Source organism: Malania oleifera, chromosome 6 (genome assembly GCF_029873635.1).
Source record: "Malania oleifera isolate guangnan ecotype guangnan chromosome 6, ASM2987363v1, whole genome shotgun sequence".
In the NCBI taxonomy this organism is placed as follows: domain Eukaryota; kingdom Viridiplantae; phylum Streptophyta; class Magnoliopsida; order Santalales; family Ximeniaceae; genus Malania; species Malania oleifera.
The window spans coordinates 95,915,496-95,940,769 of record NC_080422.1 but is presented as its reverse complement, the minus strand read 5'-3'; the positions used below and the strand labels follow the sequence as shown (position 1 = coordinate 95,940,769).

Below are 25,274 nucleotides of genomic sequence, written 5' to 3'. Positions count from 1 at the left end.
TAGTACATTTTATATAAATTTAATATAAATTTAAATTCAAACCCACTCCAAACATGGGTACATAAATTTCATTTACTTTTACATTATTTTTGAAAGCATGGATTTTGAGTCATGAAATTAAATTTGGATCAATTTAAAAAAATTTCAATATAATTTTATATTATATCTTATCTAAATTTAATACACAGTTCGCCTACAGATACACTCAATACAACAAATCCATACATCTCTAAATCTTTAGACCTTAAAACCATATCCAGATGAGGAAAAAGAAACTCAGACCACCCCAATATATGGCAGGTGGCATCCATCATATATATAGGAATATCTTGCAAACTTAATCTTTGTACACGTGTTCACGGGTTTAGAGAGAATATACAAAGCACTAAACTATAAAAACTCCTAATCAAGAAAAAGCACCAAAACTTTCAGAGAAATACAGCAATACAATGCCAGTAGGCTCCCTCTCCTTGTTTTCCAAATGATCATTCCTACTTAATACTCACTAGTATGATATCAAGTGGCAGAAATCTCTTCATTGTCATTGAAAGATATAGTGAGTGCAGTGTGAACAGCTCAAGTGAGGCATGTCAAGGTCACTGACTCGTAGGGCTGGCGATCCTCAATGCCTCAATCATAGATGCAGGAGTTATCCTTAAATCTGATGGTTTTGATGTTGTGAGAGCTGACGACTAAGGAACAGGAGACATGCCTTTGATGCGTCGATCTTACCAACTTCCCCACCACATTTCCTTGTGAATTAACATCAAACAGTAGCATCATTGGAACCCCGCCATTGCTGTCCGAGGCTGCAAATCCCGCTCCTGCCCCATACAGAGGAACCTTATTTCCTTCGAGCTTCACGGACACAGTTCTATGGCTCTTCCTTGGTTGATAGTATTCCATCAACTGCAGCCAGACACATTGAAATCGAAACATGTTTGGTAAGAAAACGGTCATTTTCTTACAATTGGAAAGCAACAAAGACTTAGCCCAAGAAGTTTCAGTTTAGATGTTTAATAGAAAAAGTTCAGAACAGGGGAAACACAATGCAATAGCAAATTGGTTTTTCAAAGTCTTCCGTGAGCAATCATTCACATTTACTTGATTCTCTACAAATGCTGCGGCCATTTGTTGTCCACAAAATTGTCTTCTATCAAGTATAAGAGATGATTTGGGATTTTGGGAGGTTCCTGAGAAGCTTTTTACTACTCCATTGTTCAATTCTTAAATAACTTAGCCAAAGTCAGCTTCTCACCTCACCAGTTGCAGCTGTGATCTCTGAATACATAAGATTGACAGGTGCGGCGCTAACATGAATGCCAAAAAATGTAGCAGGATTGTAGATGCTCATCTTAAATGAACAGTTTACCGTCAGCATCTTGGTTGGGACTCCAGTCACGTCCGATCCCTCCCCAAAATGGAAATTTTTAACTGTCAGGTTCTGAAAGAAAAATGACTCTTTGTGTGAGCACTGTTAGGGGATGAACACTTCAGATACAAAAAATGCTAGAGTATTATTACAAATAAAAATAAAATAAACTCCATTGAAGTGAAAAATGAAAGAGCAATAAGAATAGGACTTGATGTGTGTATATTGTGGCAGTCATGTCTTGCATGCATCATAAGATGCAAACAGAAATAAAATGTCAATAAGGAACCACATTGTTTAAAAGACAAAGGAAGGTCTTTCAATTTTCAGCAAGATACTAATGAGGTTAAACCAAAGAACCTGAAGCCAGAATACTTGTATTGATGGACAAAACAAGGTCTCAGTTACAAAATTAAAGGACAAATAAAAGTGATATGATCTAACCTGAACTTCAGTTCCAAGACTGAATCACTAGATACCAAAAATTTAAAGAAGAAATTTAATTGATGAAAGTTTGCCTACAATGCTGGTTAACTATCTGGACCTCATATCACTCCAGATCAACGCAACTAGGTTTTTCCTTTTCCTTTTGTTTTGTTTGCTTGTTCGTTTTGCTTTGTTTTTGTTTTTCTTTAAGGGGCCTGAGCCTGGGGATGGGGTTATCGGGTCTAAACCAACTATATTAAAGGTGCAAAGGCTCAGAGTTACAACCCATTAATACTTTGACCACTAAATGGGCCATGACTTCAATTTGAAAAAGAGAGTAGGGAAGAGCCAGATGTACAAGAACTAGCAAACAAAAGAAAATATGTACATGAAAAGCTTTAGGGTCTAAACTAACTCATATAACCTTTTACATTTGATTTGCCAACGTCTCTTGGTCATTTATTTCCCTATGTTGTTCCAACAAAGCATCAAATGCAAAGAATACTATGTAAAGGCAAAGGCTTCAAATTTTCATCTACTAGTTTTATCTCTACTCAGTGGTTAGACAAAAATTAATATTTTCAACGTGAAGTGAACTGCATTAACAAATACAAAATTAGCAAATTCCTTTCCTTATAGTCCTGTCTACATTATGTATTGTAAGAGCCTGTCCTATCATAATTTCAGAGGATAATTCCCTCAGCTGATATATGCTTTTATGAGAAAAATGCATGTCAGGATAGCATTTCATAGTAATGATAACTATTTCGCTGGAAAAAAAGAACATTATTCACTATGCCCGTATGAAAAAGGGGGAAAATTGACTCATAAGAATTGAAACATCAAGCAGCGTAGAACATGAATTAATTGGGACAAAGAGAAGGGCAATGCGTTTTAATAACTACATTACCAGAGAACTGCTTTGAACTATGAGAATAATTTAAAAGAAAAAAGTCAAAATGGTAGAAATTTTCAAGTTTCATGATGATTTCATCTTGGTCTCAGTTGAAATGAGCTTCTATAAGAAATGCATTTCCAAAACATCAACTCATGTTTTCATATTAATCATAAATGCATATAAACGGGGGAACACAAAATACTTTTCTATGCACATATGAGAAACTTGTAAGAATTGAAACACCAAGCATGCATGCAACACAAGTGAATTTGAACAAATAACCTTCTGCCTGTTAGTCCATTATGGTGGTCCTAACCATTAGAGATAGGCTAATCAGGCAATATTTAATTTATAGGCTAATCAGGCAATATTTAATTCGCATGAGGGGAGAAAAAAACTTAAATAATTGAAATTGGTTTCCACTCCGAGAATTTTCAAACCCATCCTTTGCTTTCCGTCCAAAGAAAAAGGTTGTCACTGAAGAGTCCAAACATGTATTGTAGCCAAGTAGGAACTCCCCTTACAAATTATTCTCAAAATTGGAGTAACATCTGCAGGTTTTTCACATTGTTGTATATACCCTCATCCCAAATTATGCCAATTGCCCAATGGTCTCCAGTCTCTCTCTCTCTCTCTCTCTCTCTCTCTCTCTCTCTCTCTCTCTCACACACACACACACACACACACACACACAGAAGAGTATTTTTTATATAAAAAAAAAAAAAAAAATCTGAAATTGGGCATACCTTGACGGCTATCTGAACTCTGTAAGGCCTGCTGGAACCCCACAGGACCAAACAAAACAGAGTAAAAATCAGAACAAACCCAAGAAGAGCAATCAGACACTGGCAAGGCCTGGAGATCCCTTTACGCCCATAGAGTTCGTCATAAGACCCCTCCTCCTCGATCACATTGGACTCCGGCCACCCCCTTCTCCGGCTTCCCTTCCTGAACGTTCCCGAGAAGCGGCTCGCCGACGACGCCCTCGAGTGACGGCCGCCGAAGGAAGGGTGCGACGGCGACTCCGTGGGGCTGTTGTAGACCGGCGTAGTGGCGTGAATGGACGAAGATTTATCTCCATCGTGGGAATCGCGAGATGGGCTTTGCACGTAGTACACCGGTCGCTTTGGAGATCTCGGCGACGACGGTGCAAAGCTCGTGACGTCGGAATCGGACTTGGTGTGCATCGTCTTTAAAGCTATCTCGAACTGATTATCCCAAGAGATTCAGAGCGCGCTTACACCTTCAATTCACCTCCTCGAAAAATAGAAACTGAGCATTTTGAGCGCAAAAAATTTCTACTTTTTCATCAATTCTTTCCCAAAGCTGGAAATCTTGCGGGGTCAACAGAAATTTCAAATGGAAATACAGGGGTCTCAGGAATTAACATGAATGCACGAGCATGAGGAATGAATATAGGTCGCCCATTAAAAGGAGGAGGGATTTGAAATCGTTTTAAAGCAAATTGACATGGGGAAAAAAGGGCCATCGCCCAGAAACTTATTCATCAGCACAAAAGACGATTGGAGTGGCGAGTTCGTAAGAAACGGTTCGGTTCAGATCTGTAAAAGAGCCGTTCTGCTCTCTCTCTCTCTCTCATACAGAGCGAGAAAGATGAGAAGGGGAAAGTGATTCGAGACGACCCAGAAAGCAGTTAAGAATTCAAAGCAAAGAGAGAGAGAGAGAGAGAGAGAGAGAGAGAGAGAGAGAGACGGCGACGAGGTTTGGGAAAGAAGAATGAAGCCGAGGCTGAGGCTTGGGTTGGTCGGGAGCTGACAGCTTCGGCAATGTGGGGGAGGCAGCGGCAATTTTCCGTGTAAGGAAGCGGGAGGGATAAGCGAAACGACGACGTTTATTCGTGGCGCGCTGACAGCGCCAACTACGTACCAAGCCGCAATCCCAACCTGGAAATGGGGGGTTGCTTTGGAATTTTGAACGAGAGAAGGGGGTCATCCTCAAAATGCCAATTTACACATATAGCCCCAAATTATGCACTCAATCTCACATTTATCCCCAAATTTCAATTTGTTCTAGATTCCAAACAATCATAATTGTCCAAATCTAATTTCAATGCACCTAAGTTGACAACAAATTTTTATCAATAAATTTAACTGAAATAAAACATAAAATACTGATCTTACAGATATTAAAGTACAAATATTTAAAACTATTTATAAAAAAATTTCATATTTTTTAACATATATTGAAAAACAAACTTAAATTGAATATGATATGATATGATATGTTTTAATCTCTATATTTTTAATTAGCACAAATAAAAATTTATATGTATTAATTATATTCAATTAAAGTTATCACCTAAAATAACTTAATTATGGTTATAAAATAGATGGTAAAAATTAAATGACGAGCACTTCACCCTATAGATTAGTCGGTCCACTAAATATTGTTAATTCTAAATATATATTATTTAAGTTTTTTTTATAAAATACATTTAAAGTCATTAATCACTTCATTAAATAAAATAAATTTTTTTGAGATTTTTTTACTGATAGGCTCCTAATAAAAAATACGTCATTTGCAATGTCAATTTTCAATACTATATATATGTAAGAGGGATTCACAAATATTTTAAAATTTAATTATAATGATAAAAATAATTTTACAAAAAATCTACGTATAAGTCTTTAATTATAGTAACCAAAAGTATAAGGGTTAAAATAGATTTTGTTTAATAATATTGGGATTAACTTAAGATTTCATCCATGACAGATATTATTATAATAACAGTTTTGAAAATATGGTGTATTTTTATTTACTAAATAATCAATTAATAAGTTTTTAAAACTTCAATTAAATTCAAAATTTATAATTTGGGGTTCTTATAAATCTACAATTTTAATTTCTAAATTTATTTTTCATAATTTACATTATTGTTTATCTATATAGTTTTAGATATTCCGTGATTGTTTTAAAAGGCATGAGAGGAATATACTTATTTTATTTTCATGAATAGATTTTATTTAGTATTTATAATGCTGTTATATTTATTTTATTTTTGCATCAAATGAATTTTTAAATCTTAATTTATTTAAATAATTTTAAAATACAAACTTATTTAATTTTTTTTTGAATTTAATTTTTTTTAAATTATTTTTCTTAAATAATATTTTTATGTACAAAATTATTTACAATACTTTAATATTTGTACTTTTTATCCGCTATGTATATATGCTAATTTCATTTTTAAGTTCAAACATTTAACTTGTCCAAAATAAATTTTATAAATATAATTTTATCCAACTTTGATTGAATTTACTTTATTTTTAAAATAGTTTGTCATACTTTTAATGTATAGAAATATTTTTCAGCAAATAATTATGATTTTTTTTTTCAATTTATTGCATAGTATGACATAAAGATGCATATCTATATATATTGTTAATTTATTTTATTTTTTAATCAAATGATTTTTTTTTTGGTTTAAATAACAACTTGTACACATTGATGGTCAAAACACAAAATCCCAAGATAAACCATTCCATAGTCTAATTAACATTAAATATAATAATTAATTATTCAATAAACTAAAATAATTAGCAACCAAAAGGAAAAAAAAAAGAAGAAGCAAATCAACCACACAATCACAAAAGGGAACACCAAATTTTCGTGGAAAATGCTTCAATGTGAAGAATCATGGGACCGGAATTTGCTTCTAATCTTTCATTCTGTCAAATAGTATGTTAGAATATGTCTTCCCTACTTAAACTAAAGAAGTACATCAACTAAATTCATCAATAATAAGATTTTTTTGTGACATGAAAATCAACATGAGTCATCACCAACAAAGGTGGAATCACACTTCAAGAATAATAGAGAGATCTCACAAAAAAATAGTGGCTTCTGTGCAATCCATGTGTCGACATTGGATTTTCTTCAGAGTGTCGATAAAGAAGGAATGGCGGTCTCCAAATGAGGGAAAAAAAGTTTTAAAGAAAAGGGTGCAAAAACAATTAAAACACGGAGTCACGACCTTATTTTTTGAAAACTTAGGGAAAATAAAGAAAAATCCTAAAAAGGTCCTATGAAAATAAAATTTAGGGTTCGGGAGTACATTTGTGTATAGAGAAGGTGATTAACGAGTCATCTCAGTGATAATTAATGTTTTAGCACCCCTAACGATACCTGTTCATAGAACGATTACTGTAATTACCAATGTATTGTCTTAAAAAAGAAAACAAATAGAAAATGAAATAGAAAGGATCCCTTTTTTTTTGGTACGCTAAGTTTTAATGAAGACATGATGGTGAAACTGATGGTGATGGAAAATGAAGACAATTGGTTTGAAGATATATATCTTGTATTATTGACCTAAAAAACCATGAGTTTTAGAAAAAGAGAAGACTTTGACACTAAAATGAACAAAAGACGGCTTATTTGATATAATTTAATTGATTAGAACCATAATTCTTCTCAAATTATATGATTTTCAAAGGTTTAAAACTCTTACCATGCCTAAGGATAAGGGAAAGAAAACACTATCTCAGTAAAATTCTCCCCTTTATCCTATCATTAGATAGAAATAGACTATAGGAATCACTAGGCTAAACTCATATTTTTGTGATCTTCAACATTTTTTTTTTTTTTTTGGAATTTTCAATGAAGACAAGATGAAAAATGCATGTTAAAACATAGCATTACAATATTAACTAGCATATCTACATTTATCAACATACCATACACACCTATGTACATCCATGCATGTCCACTGATAATACATTCACACACATACATTCCCCACTTGCATCATTACACATAAACTTTTAATATTTCTTTGAGATTGTATGGTGTAAATATTTTTGGTTTTTCTTCTTGAATTATTGCTTTTTTTTAGTTTTTCTAGATATTTTATCTTAAGATCTGGATCTTCAACTTCATCAATTAATTCTAGTATAGTTTCTTTATCATTTGAAATTACATTGATAGTCTTAATTCTCAAACACAAAGACCAAGGCATTCACAGTCTTGATATGACTATTCTTAATTTGAATATTATTGTGAACTATCTGATTTCTCGTTTATATGAAGAATGTCTTCTTCAGTTGAGCTTTCTTTTTTTTTGAAGAGTTCGATTCATTGATAAACATGTTGATTAATTGATTCCTAAGATTTTCTTCTAAATCTAAGTTTTGAATTTATTTTTTCATTCTACATTGAGATTTGTAGTGACCGTATCTGCCACACCAATGACATATAATTTGATTGTTTTTAGAAGTTGAATGCTTTTGTATATTTTTATTTGAGTTATGTTTCTTGACATATTTTGATTAGTTGATAATTTTTTTTTTAGTTTTTATATTTTCAATCTTTATGTTTTTGTTGTATTTATATGTGTGACTCTTATACTTAGGGCGCATAAACAAAGGAAGAAGAAAATTATATGGATTAAATGGTGCTGCATAGCAGGGACTCGTCGATGAGTGCCCTACACTTATCGACTAATAAATATCGAGATGCCCAAAAGTTCAAAGGTTCTGAGATACCAAGAGCAGGAAATTAGAGATATAAAGACTTGTTGATGAGTGGCCATACTAGTCGACGAGTGGTCTTCTTTGCCTCGTCGACGAGTGTCCTGTTCTCGTCAATGAGTGCATCTGAGTTGCAAGAAGGAATTTGAATTTTGAATTGGAACGTTGGGGTGGTTGGTAATTTGGAGGAAAACCTCCAAGGGATTGTTATTTATGCTCTTTTGGGCATACTTTGAAAGGGAGAGAGATCATTGTGAAGTGTGTTGACCTTATAGGTCACACCCGATTTTGATAATGACAAATACTTGTTGTATTTAATGGTTGATGAACTTGTGTGCATGACTAATCAGAAGTATCATATGGTGCACGCACATGGCACATGAAGTGAAGACCTGAAGACCCTGAAAACTATTCATGTTGTATTGTAATTTAATCCTTTATTTGGGTCTATAATAGTAATATAAGAACATGGTTTGTAATAATTAATGTCTTACCTGCATGGTAGGATGGATTAGCTCAAGACCATAGATAGACATTAGGGAACACCCTTCGGTCGACTGACACTGGATTTTTTCAGTGTCCTCAAACTAAAAAGGACCTATAAATGACCCTAGGACACTAACACATGCATATATATGTTTGGTCATTTGAATATGGTGATTGCACAATTGAAAAGGACCGAAATGTATGAAAATTACATGTTCGGTCGACCGTACTTCACAGTACATTTTCACCCGATCGACCGAACCAGGATCGGGTCAATAGTTTGACCACAGCCCGGTCGACCGAGCCCAACTCAGTTCATTTCACCCGGTTAACCGAACTCCCTAGAAGTCAACGCTTTGACCACCTAGTCAACCAAGCCTAAAATTCATGCCAACGCCCTGGTCGACCAAGTTTCCATGTGTGGAACTCAACGCCACGGTCAACTGAACTACCTAGTTCAAATCTTCCCAGTCGACTGAAACGCGCTAAAAAGGAAAATCTCCTTTGGACTTGCAAGTCCGGTCGACCGAACTCATAGTTCATTTAATGTCCAATCGATCAAACTTCAAGCACTTCGGTCAACCGAACTCATCTCGATCGACCGGTGCTCTTGGGTTGCCCCAAAAATTTACCGCGGTTAACATTTTTTTAACAGGGTTAAATTAATTAAATGATATTAAAAGTTTTATAATTATTTCATTTGTGTCCTTAACAGTTATAATCAGGGGGAAGTGTAATGCCCCGAACCCTTAAACCCGGGCCCGGTGCGTTATAGCTAATCATATCCCTGATAAATCATGATCCATAATATACACAGCGAAAAATATAAACATAATCTCCATATAACATAATACCAGAGTTTATTAATTCTAACTATAATCCATATTAAATCATCCATCACCTGCATTTCCATAAATCTACATAACTCTCAAAACAATTCAGTATTTTCACAATCATTCCGTTCTCAACGGCTTAAAATATAAAAACTTAAAACATAAATATTTACATTCCCCAAAGTATTATAAAAATATACCCTTTCTATTTAAGTTCCTCAAAATGCTAAATACCCTCAAGCTCTCTAAGCTCAACCTCGAGGATGTCCTAAAAAAGAAATACATTTATATTCGGGTGAGACACATCTCAGTAAGGGAAGAAACCATATATTAAAACAGTGTGTGGCCAACATGAGTTTATTTATAACATAAGATTTAATATTTGAAAATCGTTAATATAATTTCTGAAATCATTCCCTGATCCTAATCAAATACTTGCAAATGTTTAATCCACGAGATTACCCAAGGATAGGGATGATTACCCGCCCATACAAGTAGCACCCCTCTGCGCTGGTATATTTAGTAACCTGAAGGTCACAATTTAAGCATACTAGGGCACTCACCTTACTCAGTAAGCCCTCAAGTGATAAATTAATCTCGTACTCACGCTGTTCAACAATAGTTTATCGGCAAAGGCCCTAAGGATAGGAAAATCTACCCGCCCATGCAAGTAGGTTCCCTCTACCCTAGTATGTTATACGGATACTGTCACATCTGTAGCTACTAGTGCACTCGCGTTACTCAGCAAGTCTTTAAGCGAAGAGTATGTCTCGCCCAATCGTAACATGTTTTACATACACACATACTTTTATTATCATAATACATCATTCTGTTCTATCATTATACATTCATGCACATTCATTCCTATTCATAACTTAACTTTGCATTTTGCTTCACTTTAAGTGACTCTTTTCCATTTACATCATTGACCTTTATTATTTCATTTCATTGCCATTTCATCGTCATTTCATTGCATAACATTTCATTTCATTACTTCGTACTACAGCTGGTCTTTAGCCATCATCAGTTAGTTTACGTAGAAACATGCTAGATCTGCTAACACAACTCCTTTTAACTGTCATCAGTTAGTCTACACAGAAGTGTGCTAGATCTACTAATATGACTGTCTTTCAGCTATCTTACATTTACATGGTTGCATTTAACATACACAGGCAACATTATCCATATCATATATTTATTCTCATTGTTTTACTTACTTAGCCTGCATCTCATATTTTCAGGATAATTTAAACAGTTGGCGTTTTATCCATACTGAAACATATACACGCACATATAACACAATTTATTTTTCCATTAAATTCATAAAGATTTAATAAATATTTTTCCCCTTACCTGATTTCTTGAACTACGCCAATAAGGACTCCGAAAAATACGTGCGGCGCTCACCCAGACCTTGAAATTAAATTCCTAATTCCAATAAATTATTCTTGAATAAAATATTAATTTAATACTTCCTAGGGCCATAATTCCTAAATAAATAATAATATTCTTAAATTTAACCAAATTCTCAATTCTTACTCTCGCTTTAGAGTAGGGTTTAGAAAATCCTAATTGAAAAATTATCTACGTCAAAATGACGATGACGACGACTAGGACCCTGTGGTGGTGTCCGTCCGTCGATTTAACCACATATTAACAGCGAAATTGAGAAAATGGGGAAAAGTTACCTTTCCCTAGGAGCAGTGCCTAAGCTGTTCCCATGAAAAATCTGCTCTAGTAAAAATGTTGGCAGCGGAACCAAGATTCCAACGGCACCTTCCGTTTCCCAAGAAATTGAGAGAATGAGAGAGACAGAGACGGAGTGGCAAGCACTGTAGGAACTTGTAGGAGGGGGGGGGGGGGGGAAGCCGCAGGTTTGTTTCTTCATTCTTCTTTACTTTTACTTTTACTCTATATATATAAATATATATATATATATATATATATATTATAATAACTTATTTATATATATCATTCTAATTAGTTTTTTTTTTAAATCCAATGTAAAAATATTTAATTTAATAATTAATTATTTAATTATTTAATTTATCTTAATTTAATTTAATTTATTTAATTTTAATTTTTTTTCTTTTCCCACCCCATTCCTTTTATTTATTTATCTGTTATTTTATTTATATTTTTTTTTCTAATTATTTTAATCTTTTTTTAAATTTCTGGGTCTTTATAGGAAGTCTATATATACCCCTTCATTTGGAATGATTAGCATGAGATTAGCAAAACAATTAGCAAATTTTCTCTGATTTTCAAAAGCTCTATTTCTCATATCAAAACTTTATTTCTTCATTCTTACTCATCCTCATTGCAAACCTCGCTAAATAAAAGTACTACTGTGAGTATCTAGTTAAACTTACACACACTCTCGTTAGTTCTAGTTGATTGATATATATTTTTATTCGAGAGTAAGCTTGAAGTTTTTTAGGAGACTTCATTAATAAGTCTTCCATAGGAAAACTTCATAGAGCTTGTGAGTTTTGCATCATCATTACAATACTCAAAAGTTCGTATTGCTTTTTGTTTGTGAAATAAATTTTTATAAAACGATTTCAAATATCTCGTGTAATTTACTTTGAGAAATATTTTGTTGAGATATTTGTGCATATGCAAAAAGATCTTTCTTGAACACAAAGATCAAATTGTTTTATAAATTAAATCTGAATATCTCTTGTGGGTTATATTGAGAAATATTATTTGTTAAGATATTTGAAGTGTGCTTGTGATCTTTGTTTGTGTATTGTGATTGAAATCATTATTTGATACAAGGATTATATCACTTACACTCTCACGCACTGACTGCAATATTTGTATAGATATTTGAGAGTAAACACTTGGACTGCACTGAACTTGTCAAATCCTATTTTTTGGTAGTGTATTAATTATATTGTGTGTATTGGGTACATATATGCTTTACATGAAAGCATAATCAATGTATCATTTGATTGAAAAATTACTGTTGTATTTCTAGGCGTGGCCTGAGGGGGCGGTAATCCAATTCGGAAGGATTGTATAGGTTGAGGTCAGCCCTATGTTAATTGACCTGATTATAAATGTTGAGATCAACCCTGTGCTAATTGACCTGATTATTTAGGTGCCGCTCCACCCATTAAGTGAGACTATAGTGATAATTCTTGTGCTTTTTAGCCAAGGCGGTGATGTAGACAATTTGACCGAACCTCGATAACATATTGGGCTTACTATTTACTTTTCCGCACTTTACTTTTATTGCACTTGTATGTTATTTGTTAATCACATAGACTGACTCTAGGTTGTGCAATACTGTTATTAAATTGATTGACCTAGACAATAATTTTTAAATACCCAATTCACCCCCCTCTTGGGGTTGCACCAAAGCTAACAAAGTGTATTGTATACTTACATATTTCTTAGTGAAATTCTTGTACCAATTGCTTCCGTGGATGTAGGTTTTGCCGAACTGCGTATATTGTCGTGTTGTTCTCTTTATTTGCTTTCAGAATTTTGGTTGTGTATGAATTGTGTCTTGTGGTGCTCTATTATTTGTTGCAAGTTTAATTATTCCGCTGTATATCTTATACTCGATTTCCACAACAAATTGGTGTTAAAGCGTTGTTGTCATGGCATCAAGATCATCTTCTGCAAGATTTGATGTAAGAATGGCAAAAGAAAAAAATGGTATGGAATTCGAAGTAAGAAATTTCAATACAAGTTTCACCAATGAAGAGAAAAAAAAATTTACATTTTCTTCCTACAGCAAATTATGAGCAGTTTATTCATCTATATTTTTCTTCTTCTTCTTCTTCTTCTTCTTCTTCTTCCTCTTCCTCTTCTTTCTTTTTTTCTTTTTTTTTTTTCAATTCCATAACACCCAAACTAACCTTTTTTTTTTTTTTAATTTGGGTTGTATTATTTGTACTATTAATTTTTTTAATAGAATAACAAAACTTGCTCTTACTCTTTTAACTCTTCAACAAACTTTTTCTCTTCTTCAATGACTAAGCAAATAACAAATTTTCTTGAAAAGGTAGGATGAGTATTTATGGGTTAAAAGGTATGGTTAATGAAAGAAAAATGGCCGTGTGTTTATGGCTCAAAGGAGTAACTAGAGATAGATAATTAGGGTAGACTAGAAAAGCTCAAACATTCCAAAGATGGCCTAGATCATTTCTCTAGTGGTGTGCTGCTTAGGATTTCGCCTCGAGAGATTATAAAATAGGTTCTAGAGTTCAGTGAGATCTTATAAAATATCTAATTCACATAAATACACTCTAAGCTAACAAAGCAACTTATTGATCATAGTATTGTGCAAAAGTGTTCAAAGGAATTCAAATAAATCAAGCAAACACAAGAACTAAGCACAAAACAAGATAAATTTAGCATTTTCCACAAATCCAATTCAATTTCAATCACATAATATCATAGGCTTGTGATCATCAACCCATAACCAAAACAAAATGAAAATGAAAAAAAAAAATTGTGAATTTCAAAATTTATATATACTTTTTAAAAAATAAATAGATACTCTAAAATAAATAACCCCTATACCTCCCAAACTTAAAGAACACATTGTCCCCAATGTGAAGAATCAAAATAGATGAAAAAATAAAATAAAATGAAATGATAAAAGTAAAAAAGAAACACGGGCTGCCTCCAAAAAGTGCTTGGTTAGTCTTTAGCTTGACTTTTCCTTCCTTGAATCACTGATCAATCAAATCAATGGAGACTTTTAGCTTGTTAAAATCTCCCTGGAAGTAGGATTTTAGATGTTGACCATTAACTTTGAATGTGCCTTTTGAGTTGTTACCAAAATTAAAGATATAATCTCAATGAATTGGGTGTTTAAAAAAAATTATTTGGCGGAATCTAAGTTTATTTTAAACCTCTAAAATTAAACAAATCACAACTTCACACAATGTCAAACACAACCAACTAATCAACGATCATACCCATAGTCAAATTCAAGTACCAGCACTTGTTTGAATTTTTAGCCAATGCTATAAAACATACAACCCTTCAAGAACCAATTAATTAACTTGAAACAAGAACAATCAAAACCCAACGTTTAGCAGATTTCCCAATAAATTCATAAAATACATGCAAAATATAAAGTGCAAAATTTAAAAGATAAAGAAAGAAGAGCGAACACCATATTTTTTACAAGCTTTGGCCTAGAGCCTACGTCCTTGCCTCAAGCAACGTGCTATGAGAATTTCCTTTACCATTTCATTCAACAAGTGAACTAAACCTCTCTCTGTTAGCAGGTAGAGACTCCTCTCTAATGATAACACCCTCTTGCTAGACAATGATTCAAAACCCTGAACTGTCAAAGTTACAAGAACAACAATACAATATGTTTGTACAAGATAAACACTCTTAGTATAGCAAAATTGTACAAGTTAAATCACAATAAAATTTAGATAATCAATATAAAATCAAAGCTCACAAAGATATCTTAAGTATTCTAATTATAGGATGAAGATTTCAGAAAATCAAATCATAATTTCGCCAGGGCTTTCAGCAAAAGGCTCACAAAGGATTTTCAGAAAATATATCATGAGTAGATCAAAAATTTGAATTGTATCTGAGAGTATTAATTACCCTAAATTGCGAAAAAGTAATCTTTATATAGTTAGGAAAGATTGCCACCGTTTTCCCCAACTTTGCTCCAAGTTTAAAAACTCAAATCAATTGAAATCGAAAAGAAATCATCGCTCTAGAAAAGTTTAAAACATACGCTTCAATCACTTAAGCTAATTCAATTTAACGGCAATAGCAGTTCAATCGCTTGACCTCATTATATTTCTTTATTAACACTACAATAGCATATCAATCGCTCGATAAGGAATCATTAGTCGCCTGACCACTACACCATTTAATGTTTTTCATATTTTGATTCCAAAACTTGTTTTGGTAAACTTTGAAAAGTATTTTAGACCTAATAAAAATAATTTTCATATTCTAAATCAAGTCTCTGAGTCAAAGTTTAATCCTAAGATGTGATGACCTCAAAAATGTATACATAAGTAAAACATAGTAATATAATATATGTAAACATTAGCTGATTTTTACTTCCACACACTATTTTAGTATAATAATAAAATAATGAAGATAATCATTAAGATAACATCAATACGAAATTGTTTCTGTATTAAGATCTTTGATTCTATGTTTGATGCCTAAGAAAGACCTTATCTAAGCGAGTGCTCAGAGACCATTGTGACTTAATCGCTCTCTAAAAGTCAACCTAATTAAAGTGATATTTCATAAAATAAATAAAGTAGACACAATTAATGCGCATATATATATATATACATACAGTAATATTTTTGCCTGGCATGCATTGTGTAAATATTGGTGTGCGGAATTTAGTGGCGTAGTTATTTTTAAAATATTCTTGAGTTTATTTTTAATGCATTATGATATTCTATTAAATAAATAAATAAATATTTTTAACAAAAAAAAAAATGTGTGACTTGACCTTATTTTTATTAAATTACGTTGCATGTTTTATGAAATAATTTAAAATGATAAAATTATTATGATGCCATTTTATTGCTAAATTATATAAAATTTTTATGATGTTACTCGTTTTGTTACATAAATTATATATAAAATTTCTATAATGTTAATCAACTTATAAATGTTTGGTATCGTAACTTACAGATTATAGTTTATAATGTGGAATCTCAAATGTCATCCCATGGGTTAAAGCATTAGCAACATATTTAGCCCTACATTTTTTACATTTTGTCTTTTATTTTCCATCAGCTTTTATAAGTAACAAATAAAATTCATCACAAACAATTAATGTCTTTTTATGCGGTCTCTTTTTAGTACTGTTATCATTGATAGAAGAATTGCCTTTTCTCATAGCTATCTAAAGATTGAGTAATATTGCACTCATAATCAAAATTCAAGTTTATGATGTCCATTGTTTACAATCTCCCTAATTGATTATAATTGTTAAGACTCTAGAAAACAGTAAAATGAACAAAATAATGAAAATATTTACGCAACAAACACAATTCTACTTCTTTCCTACAAGCATATTTTTCCTTAAAAGAACCACATCAAGTCTTCACCATTCACCACCTTCTTTCTCTGTTAGGAAGATTGCAAATTACAAACAATAGATGCCATCAATTTGGATTTTAATGATGAGTGCAATACTACTTAATCTTCATATAGATATGAGAAAAACTTTTCTTCTATCAATGATAACAATAGCAAAAAGAGACCGCGTAAAAAACATCAACTGTTTGAAATGAATTCTATTTCTTACCTATAAAAGTTGATGGAAAACAAAGGTTGAATATGATACTAATGTTTCAACCCATGGGATGGCAAATTTGAGACACCACATTAATAGCTGTTCATTACATGATAACTATGATGTGAAGCATATGTATATTGATAATGGAACAAAACTTCATACTAAAAAAATTGAGCACAATGTTTATCGTAAGAAAATAACAATTGTCATAATAAAACATTACTAACCTTTTTCATGAGATGAACATTAAGGAAATCGAGATGTACATTATTATCTTAATCCTGATGTTAAACCAATTGTTAAGAACACTGCTAAGGTTGATGTTTTGAAAATACATGAAAGGGAGAATGGAAAACTTAAACTTATCCTACAAAGTGTTTTTGGTAGAGTGTGTTTGACATCTAATTGTTGATTTTTTCCTAAGATTAAAGGATATTTATGTATTACAATTTATTGTGGATAAAAATTAGATATTACATAGTAAGATTATTAACTTTCCTCACGTGTCATTCCCATATTCAAGAGTTGCTTTGTTAAACAAAACATTTAATGTATTAAAAGAAATGGATATTGATAGAAAAGTATATTCCATTACATTGGATAATGCAATTAATAATGATAGTATGTAAGATATTCTATCAAATCAACTTTCTTTGCAAACACTTTTAATAAATTGTGGTGAATATTTTCATGTAAGATGTTGTGTTCATCTTGAATCTTATTATTCAAGAAGGCTTAAAAGTGATTAAACATGTTATATATAACATTAAAAAAAGTGTAAAGTATATTAAGGGTTCGGATAACAGAAAACTTAAGTTGAAAAATGCATTAAACAACTTGATAGACTTGCTTTAATAAATTTGCGTTTGGATGCACCAATTAGGTGTAATTCAACATTCACAATGATCGTATATCGACGAATTTTAATACATTATGTTTTACTTAATGCAAATTATAAGTATTGTCAGTTATATAAAAAGTGAAATAGAGCTGAGGTTATTTATAATTTCTTGAAGCCATTTTATGACATGACAAAACCCTTTTCATGTTTAAATTATCTTACATCTAATTTGTACTTTTCAAATATATAGAAATTTAAATTTTATTTGCTTGAAATAATGTAAAATTTGAATTATATTTTTAATAATATGACTGTAAAAATAAAAGATAAGTTTAATAAAATATTAAAAGTGTTATAATGTCGTTTTGACATTTACAATTATTTTTTTTCTCATTATAAGCCTCAATTTGTCAAATTTTGTTAGTCAAAGATTAATACCTCTACTTCTCAATAAAAATTAAATCTTTTTCGCCAAAAATTACACTTTCTGTTCAAAAAATATTCAAACAAATCAAAATCTTTTGTGAAATCTATTGATCCATCCATTAGGAATGACAATCTCATTTGAGATAAATCAAGATAAAAGGGAGAATGAGAAGGCAGCATGTTTGCCTTTTAATGGTTGGTCTTCTCCTATTAGTACCCCAATAGATGGACCAGTAAATTTTATATAAAATTTTGATTTTGTTTGAATATTCTTAAAACAAAGAGTACAACTTTTGATGAAGAAGATATAACTTTTTCCGAGAGATTGATGAATCAATTTTTGAATAACAAAATTCGATAAATTAAGGCTTGTAATGAAAATAAAAAACAATTGCAAATGTTAAAACGACACTATAACACTTTTAATATTTTATTAAATTTATATTTTATTTTTATAATTATATTATTAAAAATGCAATCCAAGTTTTTCATTATTTCAAGTAAATGATATTTAAATTTCTATATATTTAAAAAATACAAATTAGATGTAGAATAATTCAAACATGAAAAAATTTTGACATGTCATAAAATGATTTCAAAAAATTATAAATAACCCCAGCTCTATTTCACTCTTCATATAACAAACAATGCTCATAATTTGTATAAAAAAAAACATAATGAATTAAAGCCTATAGATATATGAATACACTTTCTATCATTATTAAAGTTGAATTTCACCTAATTGATGCATCCAAGTACAAATTAATTGAAACAAGTATACCAAATTGTTTAATACATTTTTTACAATCTAAACCCTACAATATTTTACACTTTTTCTAATTTTATATTATATGTTCAATCACTTTTAAGTCTTCTTGAATAATAAAATTCAAGATATGAGCACAACATCTAACATGAAAATATTCACCACAATTTACTAAAAATATTTACAAAAAAAATTGACTTAATAGAATATCCTACAAACTATCACAAGTAATTACATTATCAAATGTGATTGAAGATATTTTCATATCAATACCTCATTCCTTCAATACTACATTAAATGTTTCACTAACAAAACAACTCTTGAATGTGAGGATAACATGAAAAAAGTTAATGATCTAATAACTAATTCTCATCCACAACATAAACTATAATACATAAATATCATTCAATCATAAGAGAAGACAAACAATAAAAAATCAAACAAACTCTACCAAAAACACTTTGAAGGATAAATATAAGTTTCTTCTTCCTTTTATATATTTTCAAAACATCAGCCTTAGTAGTATTCGTAAATATTGATTTAACATCAAGATTAAGATAATAATGCACATCTCGATTTCCTTCATGCTCAACCCATGAAAAAAGGTTGTAATGTTTTATTACAATAATTATCATTTTCTCACGATAAACATCTTGCTCAATTTTTTTAGCACGAAGTTTGGTTATGCTTCACAACATAGTTACCACATTATAGACAACTATTAATATGACATTTCAAATTTTTCATTCCATGGGTTGAAGCATTAGCAACATATTCAACCCCTCATTTTTTATATTTTGCCTTACATTTTCCATCAACTTTTACAAGTATCAAATAAATTCATCTCAAACAGCTAATGTCTTTTTATGCATCTCTTTTTGCTACTGTTATCATTAATAGAATAATTGTTTTTCTCAGAGATACCTGAAGATTGAATAGTATTGAACTCATCATCAAAATCCAAGTTTATGATGACTATTGTTTGCAATTTGCAATCTCCCTAACTAAGAATAATTGTTAAGACTTTGGGAAATAGTACAATAAACAAAAAGAAAATGTTCAGCCAACAAACACAAATCTGCTTCTTTCTTACATGCAAATTTTTCCTAGAGGAACCACATCAAGTCCTCACCATTCACCTTCTTTCTGAGATTGCAAATTACAAATAATGGATACCATGAACTTTAGATTTTGATGAGTACAATATTTATCAATCTTCAAATAGCTCCAAAAAGACATTAACTATTTGGGATGAATTATATTTGTTACCTATATCATGTTGATGGAAAATAGAAGGCAAAAGAGTATTTATATCTTGGGTGAAATGCATTGCCAAATAATAATATCATAACATTGTTGCTATATATGTTATATAGCAAATTTAAGGAAGAAATACAGCCAATTTAATCAGCAAATCAACAATGTTAAATGGCTCAGATTAAAAAATAATAGACAAAACAGGTAAAATTAATAAATAATCAGTGTGAAAATAACCTACGAAATAGCTAAAATTAATAAATATGTAAAATAATCAGTTTGAGAAATGAGAATAATGTCAAATAATAATAACAAAACATTGTTGCTGGAAAAACAAATGCACACAATTTAGTCAACATAACGGCAATTAATAAATAATTAGTGTGATAGTAATTAACAGACAAAATAGCTAAAATTAATAAATATTTAGTGTGATAGTAATTAACAGACAAAATAGCTAAAATTAATAAATATTTAGTGTGATAATAACTACAAAATAGCTAAAATTAATAAATAAGCAAAATAACCAATGTGAGAAATGAGAATAACTGAAAAGCAAATCTGAGAGTTCTGAGAACAGAACCTATGTGATTTGAGTTCAAGCACTAGAGCAAAGCTTATCTCTTCCATGCTGAAACAATGAAACACTTCACCCCAAAACACATCATGAATTCATGATTCATTAATAGATCCATGAATAGACCCAAAATAAAGAGAACTAGGAGTGGAGAGTAGAGACAAGTCTATGGAGCTAGGGGACCTAACGCCTATGGAGGAGACAACTCAAGAGAACTCAAGCTCAATGGGTGGCCATGGGTCACAAATTCGCAGCAGCGCACCAACAAGAGGCAAGGAAGCCGGAGGAGAGCCACGACACACAAGGATAGGGATTAGGATTTTGTGTGGATGGATTATAATAATATCTATATATACGATCCAAATAAACGATGAGTGACCCAGCAAAACCCAAATTAAAACATTTATAGAATTTACAAGTTCACCTATTAATAAACAAGTTGACTTCCATAATAAACAATTATGACCCATTTTGCCAGCCCAAACAGTTCTCAATGAATATATACATAGTTAGGTTCAAGACCCAATAAATTTTTAACTTTTAAATCAAATTAGTACCACCCACAAATGCCAAGCCCAAGGACAACTTCAATAACATATGGATGGATTTATAAAAAAGCAAACTAAGTTTACTGCAATTAGAGGCAACCTTGGAAATTGTAATTGCAACTAAATTAGAGTAATGGAAAGGACGAAAAAATATGACACCTTATTAAAAATATGAATGAAAATACTAAAAAAAATTATCAACCTAAAGGACAAACCAAAATCTACTTATTCATTGAATCTTGTCACTAAGTTTTTATACAAAATGGAATAGAATTTTCATTCTCTACATTTAAATTTTCATTTTACTCTAAACATCATCACAAGCCTGCATGCAACTTACAAGAACTTACTTATGCCAAATTGAAGGATGATAAAACTGCTGGCAGTATCTAATAAAGCAGGAAGAGTTGACAAATATGCTTAATCTCCATTTTCAAAACGAGGTTGTAGCAAGGATTTTGTAGTAGGGAAATTCCAAGGATTCAGTTCTATGTAGAATTATGCAAATTTGATGGCCATTATCCTTACTATTCATCTCCAACTGCCATAATGGTTTGCAAAGACAATGCTCTAGCTCTAAACCATAAAACACAAATGCTGCATCAAACAAAAAAGGACGCATCCAACACTGCCTCTCAACCCTACAGGCTTACAGAATGGCCACTGGCTTATAAAACAAATAAATTTGATGTGTTTTAACTGCACTTGTCAATGCGCCAACTTATAGAAAGCCTTTTCCACCAGGGGGGGGGCCACCAACCAAACTATTATATTTGAATCTTATAAAATGCACACGCCCTAAACCCATTCAGGAATTCAATTCATGAAGCAAAAGCATCACAAACCAAAATGCAAAGTTGGCAAAATACTAGAGCTGAGCAATGAGAATGTCAAACCAATTTGCCTAGTACATACTCTATGATCAATAATGAGGAAGAAAAATGCAACAAGAGATTGATGTGAGAGTCATCAGATAGGAGCGAAAGAAGTATAAAGTGATAATCACAGTATTTATCATCTGAACTATGCAACTATTCATCATATGACCCTCGCATAAATCATCATTCATTCATTGGGTTAAGCAATCATTCATAGAGAAACCAATACTATGCAAATGTTAAGGTAAACAAAAATAAAAGATTGATTTGAACCTCAAAATAAAGGCAGGAATGACATTAATTGAACCCCCTTCCTAGCCCACCAAAAAAACAGACGTGCAAGAAAAACCACACAATGCTTTTGAACAGGCCTCATAGAGAAGATTAGTTTGTCAACACCAATTGCTTCAGACATATGCTTGTCTTTGTAAAGTTTATAATCATTGGCCTGTGGACAAAACAGAAAAGGGAAACAGAACCCAGAGGACTTACAAAAATACAGTAAAAGTCTATCAAGCTAAGATATTTCGTAATGAATAATGAAAAATTATTGACTTTGTCTTTTCTATATGGGACTCAGAATATGGGTGGTGATATATCAGGATGGTCGTCAAGGCAAATATGCCATTACGACGAACGAGACCTTTCACAAGTCATCACCGTCCCTCTCATTCAAACCCTGAAAAATTGGCTAGTTATGAAAACATAGAGCCCTAATGACCCATTATGGATAAATACAATTTCTCGCAGCATGCTATTCTTTCTTATCAAGTCGCAAGCCTGTTGGGTTTGGGCTACTGAAAGAAAAAGGGCAGGGGATGGACAATAGCTGTGATATTTCTAGGTTGCGATTCTCCCAGGAAGTGCTAAGATAACAATCAATCATTTTAATAAAAGAACTTCATATCTAAAGAATATTAGAAAAAACTAGAATCAACATGAGTCTCATCAGATAAGAGCGAAAGACAAGATGAACTAATCACAATGAGTTTCATCTGAACTATGCTTTTGCTCATCACACAACTTTCTCACGTAACCAGTCAATCCAACTTAACATATACACACACACACACACACACAAACTACTAAAATACGGAGAAAACAAGGAAAGAATGGAAATTAACTTGAGGCCTCAGAAGGAAGGCAGTAGAGGTAATATGTAATCATTAAAACTCATACATTACACAAAAAAACTATTTTTTTCATCATTGGCCAGTTTTCAATTGCAAGCAATTTGAACAGCTAACATAAAACAAATACAAAATCCTCTGTTTCCGTACTCAAAAGAAAGATATGATCTTTAATCCAACCTTTTGAATAACAGACTTCTAATTATCTCTGAAAAAAAAATTCTAAAAGAATCTAAACTAGGCGCAGTGCGTATATGCATACATCTAGATCAGGCCTTCAAAAATCGAATGAAATTATAAGAGAACGAAAACGTATAGGCCTCATAGAGAAGATTAGATTGTCAACACGAATTTTTTTTCAGACATATGCTTGTCTAAATAAAATATTTTAATCATCGGCCAATCTTCCAAGCATAACAAAAATGAATTAATAAAAAAACAACTATAGAAATAAAAACAGCAAGATTTGGAAATACTCCACTCAGAAAATGAAAGAAAAAATGGGACTTATTGAGGGACTCGGAATATGGGTGGTGATATATCAGGATGGTCGGCAAGGCGCATACGCCATTACGACGAACGAGACCTTTCACACGAATCGTCATCGTCCCAGTAATAATACCTGAATCAAAACACAGTCCGGACACCATAACACTATACAAAATCAAAACTTGCTTGTACGTTGAAAGGAAAACAACGATTCTGCAAAGATCTGAAATTACATGCATTGATCTCGTGGACCTCCAATAGGCCCACTGTTGTCATACACACGCACAGATCGCCACAGTAAGGGAACTGCTAAGATAAAGCCCTCTCAATGCTAAACCCTAAGACGGCGGCAACGACCATAGATTTTACGCACTCGTTCCGTGGTACTTATAGAGAGGGATGGGAGAGCTAGGGTTTTGGCGGTCATTAGGGTTCGTCCCAAGTTTGCTATCATGCGCCGGGGGTGCGTATTAGTAATGCTGCTCTAGAACATAACTGTTGATACCTGCACCGCACAATCCCAACGCAAAGTCTCTTTAGAGGCCTATTTTATGAAATCGTGTTATTGAAAAACGTTTTGTCTGAGATTAACTTCGTAATGCAATTTAATACTTGATTCTTAATTTTTCTTATTGGTCAACTTATACTTTATAATATTCAATTAAATGTTAACAATTGCAAAGTAAACACATACCACAAATCACAAAACAGAGTCAAAGAAAAATTTTATAATCTTTTTATAAGTCAACATTATATTCTTTTTTTTTATTATAAACATATACTCTCAATTTTATATATATTCTACTAGTTGTCACCATTTAATTGAATTAGTTTATAGATGATGTGATAGGCCCAGTCTACCTAATAATTTCTCCAAGAAAATGCTATGTTCTTTTTAAGTTTGATAATAGACGTAGATCTCTCTCGAGGTTCTAGAAAATTCTCACAAATGTTTCTTGAAATTTGACTAAAAGCGTAGAAACATTTTGAGATTAAAAACTTTAGTTTTCATGATAGTCATTGATATTTAATTTTTAAGGCATTTATTTCTCCTCGTTGATTTATCTTTTGTCAAATATGAAAAAAAAATTATGCAAAATGTTGCCCACGTTTTGTTTTTTGTTTTTTTTTCCCCCTAGTATTTAAGTTTCTGATCAATTTATGGCTTGTATAGCTTTAAAAAGATTAAGCTAATTGGAGAAGCAATTTGGTTAAATTCAATCAACCAAATTAACCGGCCATACTTTGGTTAATTTTTATTTTGGTATGGGATTTGGCTAACATTGGTTAATATAAAGAGTTTAACCAAAATTTTCAGTTTAATTACTGCACCGGATTAGTCATACCAATCAAATGTTTAGCATTAGATAAAATGGCCGTGAATTTGTAAAATTATAAAACTAAAACAAATTCAGTTTTTGAAATTTCACTAATTTATGGAACTTAAATTTAATTTGAGCAGAATTTCAAAAAAAAATCAATTCAATTTTATGTTAAAGTTGTGTCGGAGAGCATGAGTTTCACGCATTAAATTGAGATTTAGGTAGTTTTTGATAAAAGTTGGTATAATTTTATATTGAATTTAATTTAA

The 25,274-nt window shown here is 31.7% G+C and overlaps 1 protein-coding gene, 1 long non-coding RNA gene and 5 other non-coding genes across 7 annotated transcripts; all 7 read right to left on the bottom strand.

Moving 5' to 3' along the window:
- Positions 1 to 261: 261 nt before the first annotated feature.
- On the bottom strand, positions 262 to 4,441 carry LOC131158845 (uncharacterized). The gene is made up of 3 exons (XM_058113752.1): positions 3,443 to 4,441; positions 1,259 to 1,444; positions 262 to 909 (listed from the first exon to the last, which is right to left on the bottom strand). Exons 1-3 carry the CDS (start codon positions 3,881 to 3,883, stop codon positions 631 to 633), a joined length of 906 nt encoding a protein of 301 aa, XP_057969735.1. The 5' UTR covers positions 3,884 to 4,441; the 3' UTR covers positions 262 to 630.
- A 17,706-nt stretch (positions 4,442 to 22,147) lies between these two features.
- On the bottom strand, positions 22,148 to 22,237 carry LOC131159074 (small nucleolar RNA snR60/Z15/Z230/Z193/J17). The gene has a single exon (XR_009137687.1). It is a non-coding gene; the product is annotated as a small nucleolar RNA snR60/Z15/Z230/Z193/J17 (small nucleolar RNA).
- A 399-nt stretch (positions 22,238 to 22,636) lies between these two features.
- On the bottom strand, positions 22,637 to 22,729 carry LOC131159077 (small nucleolar RNA Z43). The gene has a single exon (XR_009137690.1). It is a non-coding gene; the product is annotated as a small nucleolar RNA Z43 (small nucleolar RNA).
- A 273-nt stretch (positions 22,730 to 23,002) lies between these two features.
- Positions 23,003 to 23,092, bottom strand: LOC131159075 (small nucleolar RNA snR60/Z15/Z230/Z193/J17). Its single transcript, XR_009137688.1, has one exon. It is a non-coding gene; the product is annotated as a small nucleolar RNA snR60/Z15/Z230/Z193/J17 (small nucleolar RNA).
- A 100-nt stretch (positions 23,093 to 23,192) lies between these two features.
- On the bottom strand, positions 23,193 to 23,278 carry LOC131159083 (small nucleolar RNA U83). The gene has a single exon (XR_009137695.1). It is a non-coding gene; the product is annotated as a small nucleolar RNA U83 (small nucleolar RNA).
- A 249-nt stretch (positions 23,279 to 23,527) lies between these two features.
- LOC131158844 (uncharacterized) lies at positions 23,528 to 24,123 on the bottom strand. Its single transcript, XR_009137524.1, has 2 exons — positions 23,917 to 24,123; positions 23,528 to 23,816 (listed from the first exon to the last, which is right to left on the bottom strand). It is a non-coding gene; the product is annotated as an uncharacterized LOC131158844 (long non-coding RNA).
- Positions 23,710 to 23,804, bottom strand: LOC131159078 (small nucleolar RNA Z43). Its single transcript, XR_009137691.1, has one exon. It is a non-coding gene; the product is annotated as a small nucleolar RNA Z43 (small nucleolar RNA).
- Positions 24,124 to 25,274: the final 1,151 nt, after the last annotated feature.

What these genes read in the sequence shown, in the direction of transcription:
- LOC131158845 (XM_058113752.1), bottom strand. Translation starts at nt 3,883, where the DNA reads ATGCACACCAAGTCCGATTCCGACGTCACGAGCTTTGCACCGTCGTCG. An exon ending in GAGTTCAGATAGCCGTCAAG is followed by an intron (nt 1,445 to 3,442) that starts GTATGCCCAATT and finishes TTTTTCTTTCAG; the next exon opens with AACCTGACAGTTAAAAATTT. An exon ending in TCACAGCTGCAACTGGTGAG is followed by an intron (nt 910 to 1,258) that starts GTGAGAAGCTGA and finishes GTCTGGCTGCAG; the next exon opens with TTGATGGAATACTATCAACC.